Source organism: Trichogramma pretiosum, unplaced genomic scaffold, assembly GCF_000599845.2.
Source record: "Trichogramma pretiosum strain Unisexual culture from Peru unplaced genomic scaffold, Tpre_2.0 scaffold73, whole genome shotgun sequence".
Lineage (NCBI taxonomy): Eukaryota > Metazoa > Arthropoda > Insecta > Hymenoptera > Trichogrammatidae > Trichogramma > Trichogramma pretiosum.
The window spans coordinates 66,630-91,875 of NW_019641624.1; the positions used below are offsets into that span (position 1 = coordinate 66,630).

A 25,246-nucleotide genomic window follows, 5' to 3' on the forward strand; every position below is an offset into this window, starting at 1 on the left:
TATAAGCAATGAAGACTGTCTTAAAAAATTAGTTCATTATGGAACAGAGGTCAGAAGTTTTGTAAATAAAAAACGACAACTTTGACAATAGACAATTTGTGTTTATTTAACCTCTATTACGACTTGCATCACTTGCCGCTCTAAAATTTTACAATCTACAACGAATTGGCCGAATTTCATTGTGCATGGCCTCTACCAAATCTTATTGTGCTCCAATCTATAATCAATCAACAGATTTATTCAGTAAGGAAAAGTGGTCCCAATTGAAATTTTTGTTCTAAATGGGACCCCTCGCTTCTTACTTCGATTTATAAAAAAAAAAAGAAAAACTCGCTCGAACTAATGGAATTCAGCGATGAGTTTTTTTGCAACTTCTCTTTCGTGACGAAAAAAGCAACGGGCCCTATTTAGAAAAAAAGGGATCCTATTTGGACAACCTATCCCAACTTTTTTTGCCTCGGTACATCCTGTACTTTTTATATTCGTAACATTCAGCTGCACCATCAACTTTCAAACAGTAAAGGTATTTCAAAATTACACGCTTTTGCATTGGCTAAAACATTATTTCTATCAAACACGTCATGTACATTTACATATGACTGATGTGCGACATGAATTGATAAATTCAAAGAGTTATCGTTAATAGTTATGAAATAATGCAACGAAAATTCCCAAAATCAACAGTATGATGATAATAATGATAATAATAATAATAATAATAATACTTCTCTAAATGTAATCAACTATGTCAACATTCTCGAATGACGCTCTTTGCTTCAATTATTTCGAGTCCAGCACCTCGTTATAACATTTAATGCGAAACGGGAAAACAGAAAAAATTATAAATTAAAATGTAATTTTCAGTCCTGAATTCATTGCACCAGCAAGCACCGTTCAATTATCAGTTTTTTATTCATACTAATTAAATTGTATACAAAATCGTTTTAATTCAATGAAATTGTTTTTCAAAGCTTACCAACGAATTCGCGCGTGTCTTTTCCGTTTGTTATTTTTTATCAAGCTCGTATTTTTTTTTCAAGATTCACTAATTTTACTCAGGGATTTGACAAAATTGACATTGTTTCATTTTTATCGAAGAATTCGTCATTATTTTATAACCATGAACAAACCGTCTTACTGAACAACATGATATGTACAATCTGATGAATAATTCAAACGCGTGCGCTTTATGTATTCCAAAAAATCATATAGACAAATGTCATTGTTCAGCTTCGGAAATAGGCCATCGGTCCGCGGTTTCGACACTGCGGCGAGGTGAGTTAGAGAATTAAATTTGCAACGACACGCGGAATACAAAAAAAAATAATACTTCAGGAATGAAAATTAATCAATTTAATTCATCGTCAAATTTTTTTCTTATGTATGTGTGATAGTTGCATCCACCATGAACACGAATAACACTGACTTATTCATTAAATGTATATATAATCAGGCTTCTTTTATATTTCACGTATATATATCAATATTGATTCGAACATCAAAATACTTTTTAGTTTAACATTTTCACAAATATGAATTACATTACTTGGAGACGAAGTGTTTGCTTTTACTTTGACAGATAATAAATACTTATTTAGCTACCAAATAGACAATTCCACAATTTATTGGCGTCGTAGCTATTTTTAATTAATTAATGACAATTTATTCAAGTCGTAGTTAAAGATTTGTTTTTTTTTCGTGGTTAATACAAGAAAGCAATGTATCAAAAAGAGAAAAAGTTGAGCGGCAAGATGTAATAGGGAAAATATATATTTATATATATTCATATAAATATTTTTTATACTTTTTATTTATATATAATATATATATAATATATATAATATGTATCAGCTGCTTACTAGAGTGAAAGGCATCAACAAAAACTTTGAATCTTTCAACAATTTGATAGTTTAATAACTATATGTATAATCAATAAATTCTTAATAATTAATACCGCACTGATATAGGCTTGATATGATAGTGTGTGACAATACATGAGATTGTTTTTTTTAATATATATAATAATATATTTAGTGTGTGTATGTGTGTTTTTGTACACAATTTGCGCACTATAACATGTAACGTATGCATACGTATCATATGCAATCAAAAAATTAAAAACACTCGACTAGTATTATAATATTTTTTCACATTTATTTACAATATGCAATAGACTTGTAGGCTTATTAACTTTTCCAAAGTCCGAAAGCCTCGTTTAATTTTGTAGATCAATGGTGTCTTCCGTGTGGAAAACGTCGCTTCAAAATTACGTTAAACCCTGCGTGATCTCGTCGGGATCTCTGCACAAGTAATGAGACCATAAGGAAGTCATAATTTTATTTATTTCTTTTTTAAATTGAATAATTAATTTAAACTTCTAGTAATGAGTTATTTAGTAAACAAATTCACAATTATATCAATCTTTGCGATTTTTCTAAATCATCGTTGCAGATCAACTGACTTATGGCATTCGATTTATCTCTAAATTTAACATCATTTCCAATTAAAAAATCGACAACATAACACATTCATACTTTATGCATTAACAATTAACGTGTATGCGCGTGTGTGTATGCATATGCATGAGACAACTTCTCGTTTTCATCGATATATGCATAAACACCACTGCCCTGAAGTACCCATAATAGTCTGTCTTTATCGTATCTGATGGCTATTTTGTTTACACAACAATGATGACTCCTCATAAATTTTACATTTTACGAGTAAAAACCCTTTATATGAATTTTCATACAATGAGGGGGGGACGAGTGTGGGAGGGGGCCGGACAAAGGAAACGTCATTTTTCGAATACAAACTTTCACAGATCTTACTGGATGCGGAGAAATAGGTATAACTCAATGAACGTTCATTATTGTCATCGTAAGAACTAGTAGCCATTTATATAAGCTTTAAATCTTCTCGATCGTTTTTTTTTTTGTAACCCTATTCAGCTTTCCTTGGAATTGTTTTTTTCTTTATCGCGTATTACACAATTTCCAAACACTGTGAAAGTTTTTCGTTTTTTTTTCTCATATTGTTTGCTGTTCGTCGCGCGTCGAAATGTAGTCTTAATAATGTGTAAATACATTTTTGCCACAATATGTGCATATCATCATGATCACTGAAAATTGTCGTTTGTTTTCGGCGCTGCTATATATACCATATATAATAAATCGAGTATCAGTGGAATGCTAATATAATTTAATTGTAACGGGCTAACAATGTACACCTGAGTTCAGGTGTAGTTTTGCAACAATCATACTTCATATTGCTTAATTTTATGTATACTCATTCTAATACAAAATTTTTCAGCCTAAATCGCATTATATTTGCTTTCACGTATGCATATTATGTATAATATTTATATTTTTTTGTGTCGTAAAATTATTTATATGACTTAAGTGTGACTATGTGTTTATATGTATACGTATGTATAATATTTATATATTCTTTCAATCGTATGTATACAGTTTATTATAGATTACTTTTTACCTCGTAATGTTTTTTTGTTAATATTTATATAGATGCGTATTATGTATAGTTTTTTTAATGACTGTACAATGACGACTTTTTTGGACCCGTGATCAGATAAATTAAAAAATATATAAAATATTTCGTTATAACAATGCAAAAATGTTACGGCAAACAAACGCTATCTGCCCTTGTATTTCCGCTTTTAACCGAAGGATGATTTTTTTCGCCTTTATTTTACCTCGCATACTTCAAAGTGTAATTGTTGTAATACGAAATGAATTGTCATTTTTTACTTTGAGTAATTAAAAATACAACGTAGCAACGACGCGTAACCTGAAATGATGAAAAGTGCTCCAAGTACGCACATTACTTTCAATAATTATAGTAATATTATCATTATTTTTTTTATTCATGAAAAAGTTTTCAGTTGAAGCAAGATTAATTCGCGTTACCGAGTACAAGCGTATATCGAGACACATCAAACGTAAGAATGTAGAATTGGTTCCATAATTAAGTCTCATTCACAACATGGCTATAAGAATTGTCATTGTATAGTGTATAATATAGTGGTTTTTTTCGTGCTGTATGTTAATTAATTTTTTTTCCTCATTATGCTCATTGAGTTATTACATAATTTTTTTTTATATATTCTCATGTTTCTTAAGAAAAGCAGGCATTTGGGTACTTGATATGGCGTTGGGAGTGTAATTTAATTTTTTTTTTACTCATGATTATGTTTTGTCACAAATAGTTTATCCATGTATTTTACGTAATGACGCGTTGACATCTTTTAGAATACAAAAAAAGCTATTTTTCTTTTAGCATGAAATCTCAAAACTCACAATCGTGTTTTTTTCTTGTTTATTGTGTTTAATTTCAACTACCTGAAGCTAGGCTCATTTCTTTACTATGGGTAATTTTTAACTCTTACGTTTACTTTTATATCGTAGGCTATTATTATATACAAGTACAATATTTTGTTATTAGCCATCTTACAGTACATCTTACACTTTTTTTGTTCATCAAATTATTATGTCGATTTTAGTCATCACGATTGATATTCATCAGGATTCGTACGTTTACTGATGATTTAATTGTTTAAATTCGCTTTCTTCTTTTTTTTTAAACCGTGTGTTTGCTGTCTTTGGACCACGAATAAAAGAAGAAAAAATTGGCACCGAGCCAAAACCTCAAGCGATTCAATACGGTGCACGCGAAAAAATTAATTGCTTTATTCATAAGAGAGCAGCACTGAAATTTTAAACTCTGTCGATTCGCTTTTGATAAAACCAACAACAACGAATAAAAGAAAGAATTTTTGAAATAAGTTAACAATTAAACACGCTGAACCGAACGACGAGGGAACTGCATCGTGATGATTTTTATCGTCTTCAGGTACTGAAATTACTTTTATGCAGTTTAAATGCTATTCCGAAAGTTCGTCTCAACGAAGTAACTTTATCTTACTCTTATTAAAGATACGGTTTCTCAGTCTTTCTCTTCCGCGAAATACCTATCAAACTGACTCTCCGCTCCGTAATATAACTTGCGCTTCCTCGAACGAGTTACAAATTATTCCGTTTCGTGCCCGCGACGTCTGATTATTTTCGTAGATTAAATAATACTTTTGATAAAACTTTTTTTTTCAAAACCTGTTGATAAAACGAAGAGTTTTTTTCTCTCTTTTGCTGGTGTGGGTGAAAGGATGGGAGGAGGATAAAAAGGAATTCATTGATCCTACGCGCGCGAAATTTCGATAAGGGTACGCAATATTCAGGGCAACTCACGAATTCGCATACTCTTTACAAGTTTCAACTATTTTTGTTTTTTTATACACTCTCAACGCGAGAGAGATAAAGAGAGAGAGAACGCAAAATCTTGTGCTGGATTATTTATCACAATATACACGTACTTATACATCGGCAGTGATAAAAGTAAAAGCCAACAAATCTAAGTGTATGTATTAATGCTGCACGTAACGAAGAATCGTAAGAGCGGAACCGAAAACTTTCTGCCGTTTATTTTTAATGTCGACTAGCGTATATATCTCGAAAAATTCGTAAACTATCTAACTTCTCGGAACGTGAAAAAGTTCACGATTATTTTTGTTAATATTATGTTACACTTCGATATCATCGTACTATGGCTTTTGGTTTCTTTTCATCGTGAAGGCCCTAATTTATTTATTTTTTTCACGAATTGGCATTCTGTTATACGATTGATGATTTGCGATAAAATATGTTGGAATAATAGAGGATAAATAGAAAGACGGAGATAGAGTTAGAGAGAGTTGAGATAGAGAAAAGAGTTAGATACGAGGCTAGAAAAATGCTTAACAATTGGAAACGTTACTTTGTTCGTACAACGGCCTCGTCGTCATTTTTTTTTCTTTACTCTGGTTAATAATTTATAATTATAATACTTATACATTAAGACTCGTATTTAATATTGACGCAAAAATGTTCGATCGTTCAAATGTAACTTTCAGCTTAATCTAAAAAAATGGTCCATAGAACCGAATGTTCGTATTATTATTATTTTTTTTTTCATAATAATCGCATCGCAATTTTGCGGGACGCGCGCATCACATCGAAAAAACGTATAGTCCAAGTGTAGTTGAAATCTGTTTTTTTTTTTTGCTGTTTTTTCGTATATATTATAATTGATGTCGATGTTTGATTTTGTGTGTGTTACGAGCTGCACAGACGCGTCGATCGACGATAACAATTCGACTCGACGGCGACGACGACGACTGTGGCTGCTCCTCGTCCGAAAAATGCGAAGTTTAAATGCAACAAAGTGTACGGTTGACGACAACGACGAATCGAAGATTTAGAAGAAGCTTTTCAGGAATCCAGCGGGTCCGGCCTGTGCAATATTTTTTTTCAAGCGTTACACAATGTTATTTATTTATGTTTTTTTACCAGGATTGTTCTTATATACTCACATCCTGTTGTGCAGCTGCTGCTTTGAGTTTTGCTTGTGCGGCTTTGAGTGCTCTGCGAGAAAAAGATTTCGAATTGCGATCAGTGCTCATTCGAACGATCGAAAAATAAAAAACGAAGGTCCGAATCGATACTCACTCTTGCAAATCTCGTATTTGCTTCTCTTTCGAGTTCTGCTCCTCCTGTGACATTTGCACGAGCTGCAGCAGTCGCTCCGTCTCCTGAGTGCTGCGATTCGCCTCCTCCTTGGCCTTCTCCAGCTCCTTCTCCACGTTCTCGAGGAGCTTCTGGAGCTCGGCCACCCTCTTGTCCGGCGAACCTCCGCTCTGTAAAATTGAACGAGAGCCAAAAAATCAGTATACAATCGAGTAAATTGACACATTTTTTCAAGAGCCGTACTCACCTTTTGCAGCTGCTGCTCGAGCTGATCCATCTTGGCCTTGCGCTTTTTCAGCTCCTGATCGGCGTTCTGTAACATACGCTCCTTCTCGTCGACGTTTCTCGCCTTGACATCGACTTGCTTGGCCTTCTCCTCGATCTGGTGCCTCTGCTGCTCGAGTTGCTGTCTCTGCTGCTCGAGCTGTCGCTGCTGGGCACTGGTGTCCTTGGCCTGGCCCTGCTGCTGATTGGCCAACTGCTGCTGCGCCTGCTGCAGCTCCTGGCACAGCATCTCGATCTGCGTCTGGAACCGGTCTCGCTCCACGTTGGCCTTCTGCAGCTCCTCCTGGGCCTTCTCCAGCTCCTTCTTCAGCCGGGCGAGCTCCGCGGCGGCCATCTGATTCTGGTGTCCGGCCTGGGCCTGCTGCTGTTGCTGCTGTTGCTGCTGCATCTGCTGTATCTGCTGCTGATGCGCGTGAACCTGTCGCTCCACGGCCTGTCGCTGCTTCTCGGCCGTGTCGGCGCGCTGCTTCTCCAGCTCCAGCTGCTTCTGCCACTGCTCGAGCTGGGCCTGTTGCGCCTGCTGCGACTGTCCGCCCACCTCGAGCACCCGTTTCTCCGCCATCTCGGCTCGCTGCCGCTCCTTGGTGAGATTCTGCGTGAGCACCTGCACCTGCTGCGTGAGCCGGTGCAGCTCGGCCATGGACTCGGCGCTGGGTGGCGCCGGGCCCCGCTGCTGCAGCCGCCTCAGCTCCTCGCGCTGCTTCTCGCCCTCGGCCTCGCTGGCGTTCAGCTCCTGCTGGAAGTTCATCAGCATGTCCTGCGACTTCTCCAGCTGTATGACCAGCTGGTCGCGCTCGACCTGCAGCTGCTTGGCCTCGGCCTCGAGCTTCTGCTTGGCGGCCTCGATGTTCATCGCGTGCTTCTCCCGGTTCTCCAGGATCGCGGCCATCTTGTCGCGCTCGCGCTGTATTATCTGCAGCTCGTGCGTCAGACGGGCGATCTCCTCGCTGCCCTGGATCTGCTGGTGCTGCTGGGCTCGACGCAGCTCCTGCCTGACGGCGTCGCGCTCCTCCCGCAGCAGGGATGCCTCGGCCAAGAGGCGCTCGTGCTCCTTCTTGTTGCTCTCCATGAGCTCGGCGTTCTTGGCCAGCATCATCTGGCTCTTCTCGAGCTCCTTGGCCAGGCGGCCGGCCTCGAGCTCGACCTGGTCGCGCGCCACGATCGCCTTGTCCAGGCTGGCCCGCAATCGCTCCACCTCGATGCTCGCGCTCTCCGATCTGCAATAAAAGATTTGCGTTTGATTAAACAATTCCGATGTACTCATTAGACGATCGGTCTTACCTCGTCTTGCCCTCGGTCTGCATGAGCCTCTCGAGCCTGATTATCTCGACCCTCAGCTTCTCGTTGTCGGCCTCCAGCAGATCCGCCTTGTTCTTCAGCTTGTCGTGTCGATCCTTCAGCTTCTCCGCGTCCACGCGTATTCGCTCCTGCTCCTGCTTGGCGCGCTCCTGGGCCTGCTGTATCTTGGCGACCTCCTCGCGCGCCCGCTCCAGATTCACCTGTGCCTCGTGGTATCGCTGCTCCAGCTCGGCGTTCTGATTCTGGTAGCGTTTGAGCTCCTGCTCGCGGCTCTCCAGACGCTCGCGCAGCCTCTCGCACTCCTGCTCCAGCTGATACTTGCCGCGTACGCTCTCGGAGCGAGCCTCGTACTCGCGCTCGCTGCGCCGGGCCCGCTCGAGCTCGGCCTGGGCCTTCTCCAGTCGGTCGCGCAGTCGCTCGCACTCGAGCTTGAGGCGCTCGTGGTCCTCCTTCTGGCGCTCCTGGCTCTCCTGGTACTTGCCGAAGCGCGTCACGTAGCGCTCGCCCTCCTCGCGGGCGTTCTCCGCCTCGTGTCTCAGCCGCTCGGCCTCCGCTTGAGCCTTGCGCAGATCCACCTGCTGCCGGTCGTGCTTCTCGTACATCTTCTCGAGCTCGAGCTGCATCCTCGCCAGCTCCTCTTGGCTCTTGTCCGTGGCGGCCTGGGCTTTGGAAAGCTGCGACTGGGCGCGCTCCAGCTCGAAGCTCAGCCGCTCGTTGTCCGAGATGAGCTTCTCGCGCTCGCTCTGCAGCCGGCGCATGTCGATCTGCGTCTTCTCGTAGCGCTCGCGCGCCATGTCCAGATCCACCGTGAGCCGATCGAGCTCGTCCTTGGACTTCTCCTCGTGCTCCTTGGTGCGACTGAGCTGGAGGGCGGCCCGCTCGTACATCTCCTGGATCCTCGAGAGCTCCTCCTGGGCCTTGCGCGCGTCCTCGCGGCCCTTCACCGCGAGCGTCTGTTGTTTTTCGGCCTCGAGCTCGCAGCGCTCCTTGTCCGCCTCGAGCACGTCGATCTTGCTCTGCAGCCGGTAGATCTCGTTCTGCGATCTCTCGTACTTCTCCACGAGCTTGTCGAACTCCTTGCCGGCCATCTCCTTGTCCTCGAACGCCTTGCTCAGCGTGAACTGCGCCTTGTCCAGCTTCTCCTTCAGTATGTTGATCTCTGTGAGTGCGTCGTCTCGTTCCATCTATATTTAAAAAAATTTTTTTTATTAAATTTCTCATTTCTCTACAATGTACTTATGCGTGTTTTGAAGAAAAAAAAAGACAATTACCGCCAACTTTTGCTGAGCGTTGTGTGCCTTCTCCCAGCGGTCCTTGATCATGTCGATCTCTGACAGGGCGTTCTCTTTGTCCCTCTGATACTTGGACAATTGATTCTGCTGGAACTCGCATCGCTCCTGCAGCTTCTCCATCTCCTCGTGGAAGTTGTCGCGCTCCTTTTGCAGTCTCGCCATGATATTCTTCGGGACAAAAGCAAAAGCTCGTAAAAACATTCAACTACTACCTTTTATTATACTCGATAAATTAAGACTTCAGTTCTCGGACCGGAACTGGCCAATTATATAGCTCGACATCGAGCTGCTCAGCGCTACTTTATACTTTCAAAATGATTATATTCAAACGAAAGAAATACGTACTTGGGCTTTGTCGTATTTGTCCTTGAGGCGGTCGATCTCCAGCTGCGCCGAGTCTCGGTCCTTTTGCATTCGCGACATCTGGCCGTGCGTCTTGTCCAGTTGCGTCTGCAGATTCTCGAAGTCGTACGTTTGCTTCTCCTTCTCCATTTGCATCTGCGAATTAAGGGTCGCGATATTGAAATCCCGAAGATCGTCGCTTTATAGCTCGTCCAATGGAAACGATTAAAATTACCCTTCTCAGCTCGGCGTGAGCCTTTTCCAGCTTCTCCTGGAGCTTGTCGACCTCGGTCTGCGTCTTGTCGAGCAGATTCTGCAGCTTGTCCTGCTGCAGCTGGGCCTTGCCGAGGGTGCCCTGAGTGCGCTCCAGCTCCTCGTGGACCTTCTCGTACTCGGCCACGGCCTTGTCGCGCTCCGAGTGCAGCCGCGCCACCGTCGCCTGGGCCCGGTCGTACTCCTCGCGCAGGCTGTCCTGCTCGCTCTGCGCGTTCTCGAGTCGGGCCTTGAGTCGATACACCTCGCCCTGGCTCTTCTCGACCTTCTCCTGGAGCGCCGTCACCTCGGCCCGGGCTCGCTCGTTGTCCGCCTGGGTGGCGCGCAGCTCGGCCTGCGACCTCCTCAACTCCGAGTTGGACTTCTCGGCGCGCTCCTGTATGCGATCGAGCTCCTGCGTCGAGCTGTGATGGTCGGCGGCTCGGCTGCTTCTGCCCCCGTACGAGGGCGTCTGCGAGCGCTCCACCTCGTGACGCAGCCGCTCGTTCTCGAGCTCGAGCCGGGTCAGGCGCTGCTTGGCCGCCTCCCAGTCGGCGCCCGAGCGGCCGACCTCCGAGGCCGCCTTGTCGAGCTCGGCCTTGCTCTTGCCCAGCTCGGACTGCGAGCTCTCGAGTTTGGCCTCGAGCCGGTCCTTCTCGGCCTGGGCGCGCTCCATCCTCGCGCTCAGCTTCTCCACCTGCGAATTATCCCGCTTTACATTCAGAGCGATCCAATCGGGAGTTCGTACACCGATATATCGAGACGTGCACGCACACGACGACATGCCAACAAAAAAAGGCTACATTACGAATAGACGTACCTCCGACTCGAGGGTGTGTATCTTCATCTTGTACTCGGCGATCTCTCGCTCGTGCAGCTCTCGCTCCTCCTGCTTCTCCTGCTCGGCTCGATCCCGCTGCTCGCGCAGCTGCGTCATCTGCTTCTCCTTGTCGCCGATGGCCTCCTCGAGGCTGCTCAGGGCGCCCTCGCTGCTGCAGTGGTGAGCCTGCATGGCCGTGAGACGCGCCCGCGCCATGTCCACCTGATTGTCCTTCTCCTTCAGCAGGTCCTCGAGATTTTCGATCTGACGGAATCGCGATTCGAGGTCGATTTATTCATCTTCTTTTTTATTCAAAAGCAGTGACATTACCTTTCGTTGAAGCACGTTGATCTTGCGATCCTTGATGTCCATGTGATCCTTGAGCTCGGTCAGTTCCGTGTTGAAACGATTTCGCTCCTGTTGCGCTTGCAGTGCCGCCTGGGTCTTCTTCTCGATCAGCCGATTCTTTTCCTCCAGTCTCTGTCGCATCTCCTCCGTCTGTGTGCGTTCGAACAAACAAAAAAAAAATCGATATAAAACGTTCTATACACACTGCCCAGAGTTCGATTACCCGAGCGATACGAATCTATAAATAAATAAACTACTATGCACTCACGTCGGCCTGCAGCATGTTGTAGTGCTCCTCTTTGGCGCAGAGCGACTCTTTGAGCACGGCAATGTGCCGCTGATAATCCTGATTCTGCTCCTCCAGTGTCTTCATCTTGGCGGCCATCGCCAGCAGTTCCTGGTCGCGTCGCTGCACCTCCATCCTGAGTTCGTCGAGCTGCGAAAGAAAATGCGATCGTCCGGAAAACGGTAGTCTTGGCGGTTCCCATGCGTCAATGCGTTGGGTCGTGTACAATATATGGCCCTCGTCGTCCTGCCCAAGTATGGTGACGCCGGGCCCGAGTATCATCTGCAATTCTTCCTCTTCCGGGTCCATCGGATAGCCTCCGTAAACCTTTGGTGCCGTACGTTTGGTTTTTGTGGGAGGGGAATTTTTTTCATGTCATCAGGCTCAATTGCTTTTACGTCGCGCATCTCGCGACCATCTTTCATCAATTAATTTCATTTTTTTTTCTAAACGTTTAGTTACTCGTGTTGTTTGTTGTGGTTTTTCTGTGATGAGCTGACTACGTCGATGGATTTTTTTTTACTGATTGATTTGGTGGTGCGTAAACGTCGATTTATATAGTTATAGGAATGATTACGACCAGCATGATGATATTTTTTTAATGATTGCGTCGCCATACTCGGGCAGGACTCGTGTTAACATGCAGCGCTTGACCATGGTTGTTATTTGTTACAATGAAAGAAAATAATTTGATTATGATTTGTATATTAATAAAAAAAATTGCGTTTTTCAATGGAAATGGCTTAATATTACTCTACTGTATTTCTTTTTTTTCTCATTTCATTAGTAGCAGTAAATACTTCACGAGTTAGACATAACTTTCAGTAATCTTATACTCTAGCGTTAACCATTATGAAATTCCAGTTTTGCATCGAATCAATTTTAATTAGCACTTGGCGTATATAAATATAGCGAGAAGCTTCTATGTACTATATTTTACTCTGCTTATAATGGATTGTACAATATATTATATAATAAGAGGAGAGAAACGGGTTATTTCAATGCGAAGGTAGTAGTAGTACAAGGCAGCAGTATGTCTCTTTTAGCATCATAAAATATTCTCAGGTAAATCAATATTTAAACTGCGGGGGAATGAAAAAATTACCGCCGCACTCTTGCCCAGTTATAGGGGTTGCGAGTGTACGTTGTTGTTTTTTTTTCTTTCCGGAATGACGATAGAGAAAAGAAGATATATAGGAATTATTTTCAGGACAATTATGAAGCTTTTTCAATATTCAAACAACAGTATAGTTTACACATATAATATTCGTTCCTGGAATTCGACAATTGTCAAAAACATTTTTCATTTTTTTTTCTTTTCTTTGCTCGAATGCGTGTAATTAATTAGCGGTGTGTAAAGTGACGTGTAGTTATAATTAGAACCCAACACCAACGCATAGACCTTGATTATACACAAACACACCCCACGTGTGCGTGTAGCTCTGTAATTCCTCGGCATCGTCTCTTTCCGCAGCGAGCGAGATCAGAGACACTTACTTGGTGTTTGAAGTGCGTATCGTGCCTGGCGAGCATTTGTGCGTGCTGCTGGTGCACCAGTGCGAGTTGATGCTGATTTCGGAGGGCGCCCGGCCAGGTGGGCGACGTCGAGGTCGGCCTGATCATCATGCTGGGACCGCCACCGAGACCTCCGTGTCTGCGCTGCGGAGCCGAGCCACCACTGGGCACCGGCACGGCCCTCGCGAGCTGCTCCCTCAGTCGACCGCCGCAGTCCTTGAGCCGCCTCAGCTCGGCCTCGAGCATCTGCACCTGGCGCTCGAGCGTCTGTATGCGCGCGTCCTTGGTCTCGAGCAGGGCCCCGAGCATGTTGGCGCTGCTGCCCGAGACGGTGGTGCCGAGGCCCGGTATGCCCGCCAAGCACGTCCTCGAATTGGCCGTCGAGGCGTAGGCCAGCTCGAGCTGGGTCTGTAGGTTCTTGAAGTGCTCCTGGGTAATTCGATCCTATATGCATAGACGCCGCCGCCGCCGCCGCCGGACAGAAGACATCATGATGGTCATATTTTTTGCTTTAGGTTTGCTTTAATATTTAACCCGCGTGAGAGCTTGTGTGGTTGTGCTGGTTCAGTGTTGGTGCATTTTTTCTGTTATTAAAAGTTTTTTTTTTTTGAAAGTGGGTTGTGTCGTACATGATCTGCTGGCATTGCTGACGTTTTTCCCTCAAATCCAATTTTTCGAAATATTTACTCGGTATAAATACTTGGGTCAACGGTGGAATGCAAAGTTTTTTATTCTCAAGTATACGTAATTTATTCATCGAACGAGCCATGAGTCACATCCTTCTTTTCTTTTTCTTTTTTTTTTAATTTTTTTTACTATTATTATTTTTATTCTCGCAAACCTCTTGAGGACGATTACGAACTTTCATGGTAAACGACTTTAACTTTATAGACTTAAACTTGGCAAACATTCGAGAGACTTGAGAGCACCCTCATCATCCCCTCGTGCGACGGCTGTGCCGCTGCTTTTTGTCTCACCTCTCTCTCTTTCTCACACACTACGAGCTAACTTTGCGAAATAGCTTTAACTTTGCAATAATTTTGCGTATAATAATCTCCATCAACGTTTTTCAACTTTTGCCCGCGTGCCTGTACCGGAGCTAATATTTCAAAGTTTATTCTTTTTTTGTCGATTGACATATTTGCTATATAAATTTTGAAAATTCCATACTCTACTTTGAAACGTGAATATTTCACAGTTATAGTTTGCGATACAAAGCCAGCGGAATTCGGTAGCAGCCACGATCGATAAAAGAGACTAACGTAAAAAAAAAAAAAGAAAAAAACAACAACACACGGAATTCTTCAAAAGAACCGCGCGAAGGGCGATTCGCAATCACTCAGAATCTAACGCCTCGCTGTACTTGAATATTTCATCCGACGCCATTGGAGCGGTCTAATTGTTTCCAAAAAAGCTCTTATCTCGGATTATTCTTTATTCTTTTATTCATCGTGGCTGATTGATTTTACATAATAAATTGTGGTGTTTCCTGAGGGGGCAATTGATATTTTATGACTGTATTATATTTTACCAACAAAATCGAATCAAAATATTTCTCCAAGTGATACGCGAGTTACAAAGTTTTATGCACATGGTAATTCAAAAATTAAAATATAACCGAGGAAGAAAAACAGTCAGAGCAAAAAATAATCAACTCTCTCAGATGCGCACATAAGTTAAAAATAAAAGAGAAAATAAATAATTAACAAAACCTATACAGAAGCAAATGTCAATTTTCAAATGTATTAGCTCCGGATAGGCATGACCAGACTGTGGATTTGCTTGGCAAATGTTCGGCAATCGAATGTGTCTCAATTAACTAATGATCGCGATCGGGAGAGACGTGATAGTTCACTCTCACTCCTCAGCCTGACATATAATATAAACTGACCCGCGGGTGGGCGAAGCACAACTTTTTTTTAACTACTTCTGAACGTTCTCTTTGGAATTTCCAACCGTCAGCACAAATTACCAATCCATCCTGCGTCTGAACTAACTAAAACGAGTCGCTTTCAATTTCTCGTCCCTCGTTGGCTTCTGTATATTATATCTTTCCCTTTTTCTTTTTCATTCCTCGTTACTCAATTTACTGGAGCAGTATAAACTGTGAGAATAAACTTTTTTTCTCTCTCATGATCTCGAGGAAGTTTTTTTCAATCGAGGCATTGTCTATTTGAGAAATTGTTATATCCATTCTCTACGTAAATGCACTGAAAATTTATCTTGGATTCTTCAGTGGGGTGTCTTTAGGCGTGTGCCTCGACTATGTGCGTTGCTCTTTTGAAGTTATACAACTTTTCAACTCTCATAGCTCTTCAAATACTATGACAAATTGCTCGAATTAACTATTCAATCTTTGGCACTGGCAAACTTTTCTCACCATATCCAAATTGAGGTGAGCAGTCATATTTAAAACGTAATAAACTTGTTATTTGTGTTGGAAAAGTAATTTTCTTGAAATGCTTTTCTTCCGTCGAATATTTCGTAAATATACGGCTGTTTGAATATTGTTCGAGCAATAAATTCGTTATTTGCTTTTTTTGTGGGCGAAATAATGAAAATAATTTTTAGTTATATTTGAAACCTACTTAGCTTATTTACACTTCGTTTTATAGTCAGAGAAAAATTTAAGTGGCTGTACAGCCCTTGAAATTCTCACAAAATAAGTATTTGAAGGAAAAATATTGACAAGCAGTAAATATACTACTACTATTTTACAACGAGTCTTTGATTTTCTAAAAAATACGTTCGGGTTCGCATCAATCAAAACAAAGAATGAAACCAGGATGAAATATAATAAAATTATTTGCCAAGAATGAATTTAATGGAACATATTGATGTCGATATGCTTGTCATGAAAATCTTTACCATATTTACAAATCGCATGGTGCCTTTAAATCAGAATGATATGAAATCATAAAATAAAGAAACGAAACAGAATCTGAAATCGTGAATCTGTCCATTTGTATAAAACTTTGTCAATCTTGTTATCGTTAAAAAATGGTAATTAAATTTTTTGCGATAATTGCGAACAATTCAAAGTCATAAAATATTCATTAAAGTGTTGGCGATCGTTTTTGAAGTAAAAAAAAAATGCATGAAATTTTTTTTCGTCACTGAAATTAACCGAGAGTACCTGATTGTCCCGAACTGGAAATCTGCTCAAGCTTTTTTGCAGATAATTGCTTGGATGAACCTATACAACGTTTATTAGCCGTTGCGATGGGATGAGAAATACACATACAGATGGTTAGATTTGAAAGATGATTATGGCTTATTTACAATATTTGCAAGATTTGGTTTTTAATTGTGTTCATGGCTAATGATGGCGATAGGTTGTCATATAACGTGAGAAAATGTAATGAGGTAGAAGAGAGACAGAGGTAGAGAGAAAGAGAGAGAAGAGAAGAGAGTAAAAAAAAAAGATTCGATCAAGACTGAGAATGTTTTAGTGTTACTGTTGTTCAACTACGGTTTTGTATACATCCGAAGCAATCAATTCCATATGAAATAACTGCAAATTTTTTCAACAACGAACAAAATGCTCGTTGACACAGATAATCTGATATTCATTAAAAATATTCAAATAAAACTATATTATCACTTATTAATGGCTTTTATTGAAGACACATTATTGTACTCGTGATCAATTTTTAATCATGATTCAAAATAATTACATTATTTTCGAATCATATTTTGTGCCTCTGTAGAAGCACTAAAACTGTTAATGAAAATAACAGTCTACAATTTCAATCAACGCTAAATAAGCCAATTACAAAATTCAAGCCATAACTTTATCTTTAGAAAAATTCTGCTCTAATTATTATGTAAAAAAGCAGCGATAATATAAACTTTTAATGTAAAAAATCTTGTTGCTTATAATTATTTTAGAATAAATTGCCACTTCTGATACTTATAATCTAATAAGCTCTCTACATGTAAAAAAAAACTTAACTAACAATCTAAAATTTACTATGTATATAAGATAATAAGCTGATAAGGATCGCCAAGGATTCAATTTACTTTCCAATATTGTGCTATTATACAATTTTTTTCATTTCAGAGAACACAACTTGAATCCATTGTTACCTTTCAATAAAAAGGTTGACGCATTATATATCAAGTTTACTTCGCGACTGGGAGCGTTGGTAAAAAATTTTTCAAGCCCCAGTCGCGCATAATTGCAAGTTTTAAAGTGAAAAATATTTCAAGCTCAATGTAAAAAAATTTTCCGCAAAAAACTCTCGATGCGTACGCGGAAAAAAATAACAATTTTCAAGTCTCGATAAGAAAATGCTAATATTAAATAAAATCCAAGATTTTACTACGCTGCAATTACGATAGGTAGGCATGTAGTTAAGCGGCAAGATAAAATATCGATTTTTTGCTACTGCAAGAGCGTTATAGTTAAAAAAGAGTTGAAGAGGAAAAAAATAATTTTCTTTTTTTTGCATCGTTGTAACGACTCTTCGTGTGCTACCAGAGAAATGAAAATATATACAGGAAATATTTTAAAACATGCACAACCTCCAACGGCAAAGTCAATAAATAATGTAAATATTATATGAACCTGCTTCTGAGCCATAGACTGCATCTGCTGGAACATGATACGTTCTTCCTCTTTACCTAGGCAAAAATTAATTATTTATTATCATAAAAAACGAAATTAAAAGAAAAATAAAGAATAGAGGATGTTTTCCCTCCTTTTTATAATCAACGAGCTAATTCGCATTCGCAAGTTGTTTTGCGCTCTCTCGTGAATGTTTCAGCAAGTTCCTTCGTAAATAATAGATAATTTTCGCGCGCTCACAGTTAACATCAGCTAGTGCGGTACGAGCTTTTCTAAAACGTTGTAATTTCTCTCGTGATAAATTAGACTTTTGTAAGTTTTATGCGCCACGATGATACAACGCGAGAGAGACAGATGCGATATAAAGTCACGGGCGGTCGAGTGGAGGGAGGCTCGGAGAGCTGGTAAAATGATAAAAGAAAATGTTTGACTCACCCATGCCCTTGTTTTGAAGCATTTCCAAAAGCTTCTTAATACTTTCATCCCGAGCTTGCAGAGTCTGCTTTTGCGTTTCTATTCGAAGCTCCAGCTCCTGAAATTAAAAATTGAAAACCCGCTTGGTTGGTATAATCACGTGTAATACACAGGCACACAGTACATATCATAACAGTTTTCGTTTATTAGTTTATGGAGTAGTTTAAGTGTAGATATGCTTTTTTTTAAGGAAAATAGAATAGACAAGATAATAAGTAGGATCGTGATCGTTATAGTTTTGTTTTTTCTGTAAAAGTAATAATTTAATTGACTGAGGGGGTACAAAATATATGGCCTGGATGCGATGCCACATCAACAACGCTAATGGAATAATAAGTTTTCTCCGTTGGATATCTGCCATTCGCTGGTGTATGCAGGTAAAAATAACTGTATAATTTATTGTTATTCATAAAAATCGAGAGCAAAAGAGAAAAAAGATTGATCGAGAACAGGCCGGGGGTAGTGGGGGGGTGGAAAAAATCATCAGAGCCATTGTTACAGGGCTACCAGGCAACATTTTTATGAAAAGGAATAAATCAGGGTTCGTCGACAATTCCCGATTGCGAACACGGTAAGGCTGTGTGCCGCCGCCGTCGCACGCGCTCGCACACATCGTTTCGAGCTTGCATGCGTGGGTGTACGCGAGCGCGTGGGTGTGTGTGTGTAAACGTTGCGGAGTGGTATGTATACATGATGAATGAAAAAATGACGAGCCGATGACGGAACGAGGGTAACTATAAATATTACATATTTATATTCAAGATTGAGTGATGAGAGCTTGAGTGTATATAATTGTTGAATGATGATGGTGCGTGTTGTGGATTAATACATAATTAATAGATTGTGGTCGTTGTTGATATTGTCGTGAGAGGATTTTGTTGTTGACTGTTGTTGGCATATTTTTTTTTTTTTTTTTTTTTTTATTAATGCGGAAACCTTTATCGNTTTTTTTTTTTTTTGATTAATGCGGAAACCTTTATCGTGTCTCGCAGTATAGCGATCTCGCGAGTCAAGTGCTCGTTCTCGCTGTACAGGACTTCCATTTGCTGCTGCATCTCGACGCTGGGGCCACGCATACGCAATCGCAGCTCCTCCTCCAGCTGGCGCACCATCATGCTCTGCTTCTGTAATCATACAAAGCCAAACACACCCCCATCGACGAGGATAGCGTCAGAATTACACAAATTTCTTCGTGGACAGAGATAGAGAGGAGAGAGAGAGAAGAGTGAGAGTGTGGCCGTAATTGTGGACAGAAGAAGTGCGAGTAGTTGTAGTAGTAGCTCTAGCCCCGGTGAGTGACGTTACATTATATTTGTATAATATGTACAGAGGTTGAAGAGACAGGAGCAGAATGTAGATATAATATTTACAGAGCTTAGTCACAACCACGAGTATTACATCACGCATACGCAGAGATATATATAATATTACAGAGAGATGTGTATGTAGAGAGTGGTTGTGCGAGGGTGAGCATAGTACATAGTTGGCGATCTACGTGTTTTGATAAATCCAAGATTTTCCATGTTTTTTTAATAATAATCATAATAATCGTGTGTATGCACAAGCGGAGAACTTGGCCTGGCAGTGGCAGTAGCAGCGGCGGTGGCGGTAGTAGTGGTGGAACGTCGTTTACACGCTCCCGGGGATAGGTTTATTGACTCGTGGCATGCCGCCGCCGATGCCGCCGTCGTACCGTTTCGTCGCGTGATACGGATGATAAACTATCGTTCACACGTTCGGTCGGCTGTTTGCGTGATTGTTACACGCTCGTACATATACCTGTGTCTGTGTGTAGGAATGCATAATACAGTGCGACTTTTCAGACTCTTCGCAAAGCCCGAGTTTATAATTATACGTATGATAATCCCTTCGCACACACATACAACCCCCCAACCCCTCCCTCTTTTTTCTCTCGCTTTCTGGCTATAGCATCCGAATCAACTGGTTGGTATTACGCGATTAGAAAAATTCCCCCGCATGGGCGCTTATAATCCTCCTCCACGGAGTAGTTGTCTGACGCGCGAGCCACGAAGCTTCATCGTCGTCGTCGTCGTGTCGGCCTCGAACGTCGGATTATCTTGCTCAAAGAGAGGCTATACTGTATACGAAGGTGCTGGCGGCGCATGCACACACGTCGCGGTGTTTTGTCTGTCGAGTGTTCTATGCGTTTGTGTGTACGTGCATTATTACGTATTATGCGCGGATCTAGACACGACGCCTAGTGTGTCGGTTGACGCATGTAAAATTAATATCGGTTATTGTGTACGTTTATGTACACCCAACATTTCTCGTAGCCGCATGAATGCATATAATATATACCGCATTCGTAATTTATGTATGTATGTATGTTTTTTTTTCCCCCATTACAGTTTAAATAATGCGCGCGTCGCATGCACGTAGGATGTTATGATCCGAGCTTTCAGTCGCCGCACATGAGCACACACACACACAGCGCTGCTGAGTCGCCGCAAGCACACACAAACGTATACATACATTATCCAGCGTTAAACGTGATCGATATGCTCACGAATACTTCTTTTATTTTCTCTTATTCTCTCGCTTTTTTAATAGAAACTTTAAATTATTCATTAGAGTTTAACGTGCTGTATGTATATAGCTAATCTACGATAACGCGTGGGCGCGGATTTATATTATAAAATGTCCTTCTTTTGGCGTCGTTGAGAGAAAAAAATTCCGCTGCTGCTGCTACTTCTGCTACGAGATATATTGATTTCGATTGAATATCGCTCACAGTCATTTCCTCCTCTTTCTTTTCTTCTTCTTCTTCTTCTCATCCTCTTTTTTTTACTTTTCTCTTTCTAGATAAAAAATACTTCCTCGCAGCTGCAGCAGCACATCTCTTTCTCGCTCTTATACTACTCGCGCTCAAACACGGCATCACAATTTGACGCTCATGCCTGGAATATATTATCATCTCCCTGTGTGTGTGTGTGTGTCTGCCGTTTTTATGCAGGTCATTCCTCGTCGAATAAATCATCCCCCCGCGCAGCTTTTTCGCCCGTGTGCTCTCACACGTACGCCATACACAGAGTGTATGCGATTCTCTCTTGTAGATGCGCATGTGTGTGTATGCAAAGTTTGCCGCCGTGGAAACTCATACACGCCACCATTTTGAATTCCCGAAATCGCTACTATATACCCATGCCGGGACTATAACTATCGAAAGCTTCCGCCGTTTATTCCCCGCAGCAGCAGACCGCAGCAGTACCGAGGAGCGAAGCCAACGAGGGATGATCAGCTTTCACAAAGCAAGTCCAATATATTTAGCGATAGCCGCGGTGAGCCTCTCTGACTCGGGCACGAGAGAGAGAGAGAGAGAGAGAGAGAGAGAGCGGATAGGCAGTTTAAGTGGCATGAAAGGCAAGAGAGCCAGGCACAGCAGCAGCAGCAGTAGTAGTTGTAGTAGTAGCAGTAGTAGCAGCAGTAGTAGTAGTAGCATTTATCGAACGGCGGGGAGAGAGCTTGCACAGCTCGTCGATCAGCCGTCCCGAGAGTCAGCCAGCGAGTAAAGCGAGTGAGAGAGGGACACGGTAATCCTCCTCACGAAATCGCGTCTAGTTCACTCCTTTCTTTCTTTTTTTATTTCTTATTCTCTCTTTTGCTTCTCTACTTTCGAGCACTTAGCGCGCGCGCGCGCCCGCGTCCACCCGCCCGAGCAGCAGCAGCACGGCTTATTTGTACAACAAACGGCTGGCAATCGCTCGATTTTGTACACGCCGGCTCTCCATCTATCGAGCGAGCAAAGGAGAGAGAGAGAAATAGAAAAAAAAGCTCGAGCCTCGCTCGTTGGGTAGGGCGCTCCGCTTTTCGCTCGCATGGATGTATGTATACAGCATCGACACGACTCCCAACGATATGTACGTGCGGCGGCATCGTTGCGAGCGAGAGAAAGTCGGTAAAGCATGAAAGCTTTGGATTTTTATTTGTCGGGATGGATGTATGTGTCGTCGTCGTCGTCGCTGGGCTAAAGTATATAAGAGATAGCGCTGCTCGCGAAGGGTATAGCGGAATGTGTGTGTGTGTGTGTGTGTGTGTGTGTGTGTGGGTGAATACATGCGAGGGGCTGCTGCTACTGCTGCTGTGCCGCGCACACACGATGTAGAGTGGGTCACGAAGTTGCACGTGTTGAGGGGGGCCTCGGATATCTCTCTGTGTGCTGCTGCTATTGCCGCTACCGTACGAGCGCGGGGGATACAATCGCAGGAATTCACACAGTTGCCCGAAGGCTGCTGCTGCTGCATCATTAGACGACTCTCTTTCTCGCTCGCACTCTCGGCGGCAGCGAAGGCGACGCGCATTCTCCCACACACACGCTGAAATGGGGTATAGGTTGAAGCTATGTATGCGTGTGTGTATGTGTGTGAGTAAGAGAGAGAAGATCGGTTGAAACGTCTGTGTGAAACGGCTGGCCTGTATATACATGTATACGATACACGTTAAAGCTCTCTCCGCGCTACTTTTTGCTGCTTTACTCTCTGGCGCGCGCGCGAGTGAGCGAGGCGAGCGCATGTGTCTGCCTTCGCGTCTCTGTATGCGTGTATAATACAGACGACGTCGACGATGAATATGTGTGGCAGCGGGGCTGAACAGAGCAGCAGCAGCAGCAGCAGCAGCAGCAGCAGCAGTGGTAGTCGAGGAGGACGTACGTATATCGATCGGCCTAAATATAAGCTTGCGAGAGAGAGAGAAAGAGAGATAGAGAGGGAGCAGCAACGAGTCGCTTGCGGCGCACTCGGTCTGCGCTTCTGTATACTATACTACTGCTGCTACTACTACTGACTGCCTGACTGCTGCTACTACTACTACCACCACCACCACCACCACTGGCGCGCGCGGCGCCAACGCTTTTTTCCACCCTTACTTTAACGTCGATTCGTTTCTTCCTTCGTGTATACATTCTTCTTGTTCTTCTGCTGTTGCTGCTGCTGCTGCTGCTTTTTTCCTCTCTGCTTTGCCTCTTTTTTTTCAACTGTACTCTGTATCCGTGTGTGTATGTGTTCGTACATGTACGCGTGCGTATAGTCCAATCCGAAACGAGAAGATGCATTACATGAACTCGTCGTCGTCGTCTCTCGCTTGCGTCGAATCGTCGCGCGACTGCCTCATGTGTGTATAATACACACTCACACGGCTATGTGTGTACGTGTGTATACTATTATATACGCGGAATGTGTGCGTGTACACACGTATACACGATGATGAGCAAGCGAATGAGCGAGCAAGTATTATATAGTATGAAACAAAAGATGATTATTATTATGCTATGGCATAAAAACAAAAAGAGAGAGACGCGCAGGTTTATCAAAGCTGTGCAAGCACGAGAGGCAAGGAGGGACGAGGCGAGAGGAGCTTTTGGCATACAACACACAACATGCACAAGCGAGTTAAAGCGAGATATGGATGTAGGATGTAGGTGGGAGAGCTGCAAAGCAGACGAGTTGAATATAACGGATGGAACAGGGAGAGAGAGAGACACACACATTTACTGGGCAATGCACGTGGGATGGCTCGTAAAATAATGCCAACGACAATGCTCGAGCTTGCGGGGGAGAGCTTTTTTTTTGTTGGAAAGGCACAATCACTTTTTTGTGTCAATCATCGGTTCACGAGAAAAAGCTCACCTGGTTCTCCGAGTTGAGCAGCTTGAGCTGCTCGTTGATGAGGCTGTACTTGGTGCTCTCCTCCTTGCGCAGCGCCCGCTCCTTCTTGAGCTCGGGGCTCCAGAAGGTCTTGATGCTGTGCATCGAGCTGCCCAGCTTCTGGTTCGTCAGTTCGAGCTCCTTCTTGAGATTGCCCAGCTCGCGCTGCAGATCGTTGTTCTGGTGCTGGAGCTCGCCGATGTAGCCGCCGGTGCCGTCTCGCAGCAGGTGCGGATTCGGGCTCTGGCGGGCCGACATGACTGGCCGCATGCCCATGCCCGCCCCAGCCCCAGCCCCGTAAAGCACTTCGTCTTCGAGGTAGCGCGATCGCGACAGCGACGACGGTTCCCTTATGGGGACGAACTCGCGGTCGTGATCGAGCAGGCCGACCGAGGCCCGATCGAGGCTCGAGTATCGCGGGCCCGCCGACGACATGAGGGGCCTCGAGCGCGATCTGTGCTGGCCCGCGCCCTGCGACATGCTGCGGCCGCGCTCCTCAAGCAGCAGCACCGGGCTGCCGAGCTCGTCGTCCAAGCAGACACCACCGCCAGCGCCGCGAACGCCACCAGTCGACGACAGGCCGTAGTAGGGACTGCCGCCGCCGCCGCCGCCGCCGCCGATAAGCGTCTGCGGCGGCGGCGGACCGCCGTAGTAGAGCGCGTGCTCGCCGCCCGTCGGCGAGTTGTTGCCCGAGCGGCTGGCCCGGAGCTTGGCGCGCGAGCCCATCATCATGCTGTTGCTGCTCATGTGCTGCAGCAGGGGCGAGCCGCGGCCCGAAGTCCCGTAGCCAGCCATCTGGTGCTGGGGCGCCTGCTGGCCGTAGCCGCCTCGCGAGGGACTACGGTCGACGGTGGGCAGCTCGCCGAGGCGCCGGCCGCCAGCGCGCGGCGAACGAGCACCCCCGTAAGCGTCTCTGCCGGCCATCTGCCCTCCTCCGCCCCCCTCCCACCTGACTAAGGGCCCCCCAGCCCTCCGTCTTGTCTACGATAATAACGTGGGCTTATTAACACCGAGACTCTGTTCTGCTTCTTTTCTGTTTTTGGCCGTCGCGTATCAATCGCGCGCGTCGCGAGGGATAAGAGGCGCTCCGGTCAGCGCGCGCGCGAGCTTTCGATCCTCTCTATCTCTCTCGCGAGCTTGACTATCTACTACGACCCGACGAGCGTCATCGTCGCCGCACTTGTTTTACACCTCGTACAAAAACGCCATTCGCGCACCAGCACCACCATATACACGCACTCACACACAATTGACACTATATTACTTCAAAAAATACAAAAAAAAAAGCTCCGCGGTGTGCTTTTCTCTCGTTGCAAGTTCTCCCTTCTCGTGCCCGCGTGTCTTCGTCGTCGCTTGTTATAATATGCATGCACACCGTGCGAGGACGGAACGGCCGTTCCACAGTACTTGTGTGTTGTTGGTGGCCGTTCTGACTCGAGACCGAAGAGAGCACTGGCCGCGCGCTCTTTCCTCGCGTTGCTGCTGCTGCTTGCTGCTGCGCTTCAACAACGCGATCGATCTAGCGGCG

The 25,246-nt window shown here is 43.7% G+C and overlaps 2 protein-coding genes across 3 annotated transcripts; both read right to left on the reverse strand.

Moving 5' to 3' along the window:
- Positions 1-80: 80 nt before the first annotated feature.
- On the reverse strand, positions 81-24,190 carry LOC106653644 (trichohyalin). 2 transcript variants are annotated; one of them, XM_014373167.2, is made up of 15 exons: positions 23,701-24,190; positions 19,033-19,182; positions 18,020-18,116; positions 17,585-17,640; positions 11,482-11,649; positions 11,196-11,363; positions 10,866-11,129; positions 10,029-10,742; positions 9,797-9,949; positions 9,431-9,619; positions 8,142-9,343; positions 6,823-8,077; positions 6,558-6,745; positions 6,422-6,473; positions 81-6,342 (listed from the first exon to the last, which is right to left on the reverse strand). In XM_014373167.2, the coding sequence occupies exons 1-15, from the start codon at positions 24,151-24,153 to the stop codon at positions 6,307-6,309; spliced, it is 5,145 nt and encodes a 1,714-aa protein (XP_014228653.1). In that variant the 5' UTR covers positions 24,154-24,190; the 3' UTR covers positions 81-6,306. The 2 variants fall into 2 exon arrangements, with proteins under 2 accessions (XP_014228653.1, XP_014228652.1); XM_014373166.2 differs by having other exon boundaries at positions 11,482-11,826.
- Positions 11,825-14,685, reverse strand: LOC106653645. Its single transcript, XM_014373168.2, has one exon. It carries the CDS (start codon positions 13,321-13,323, stop codon positions 12,907-12,909), a length of 417 nt encoding a protein of 138 aa, XP_014228654.1. The 5' UTR covers positions 13,324-14,685; the 3' UTR covers positions 11,825-12,906.
- Positions 24,191-25,246: the final 1,056 nt, after the last annotated feature.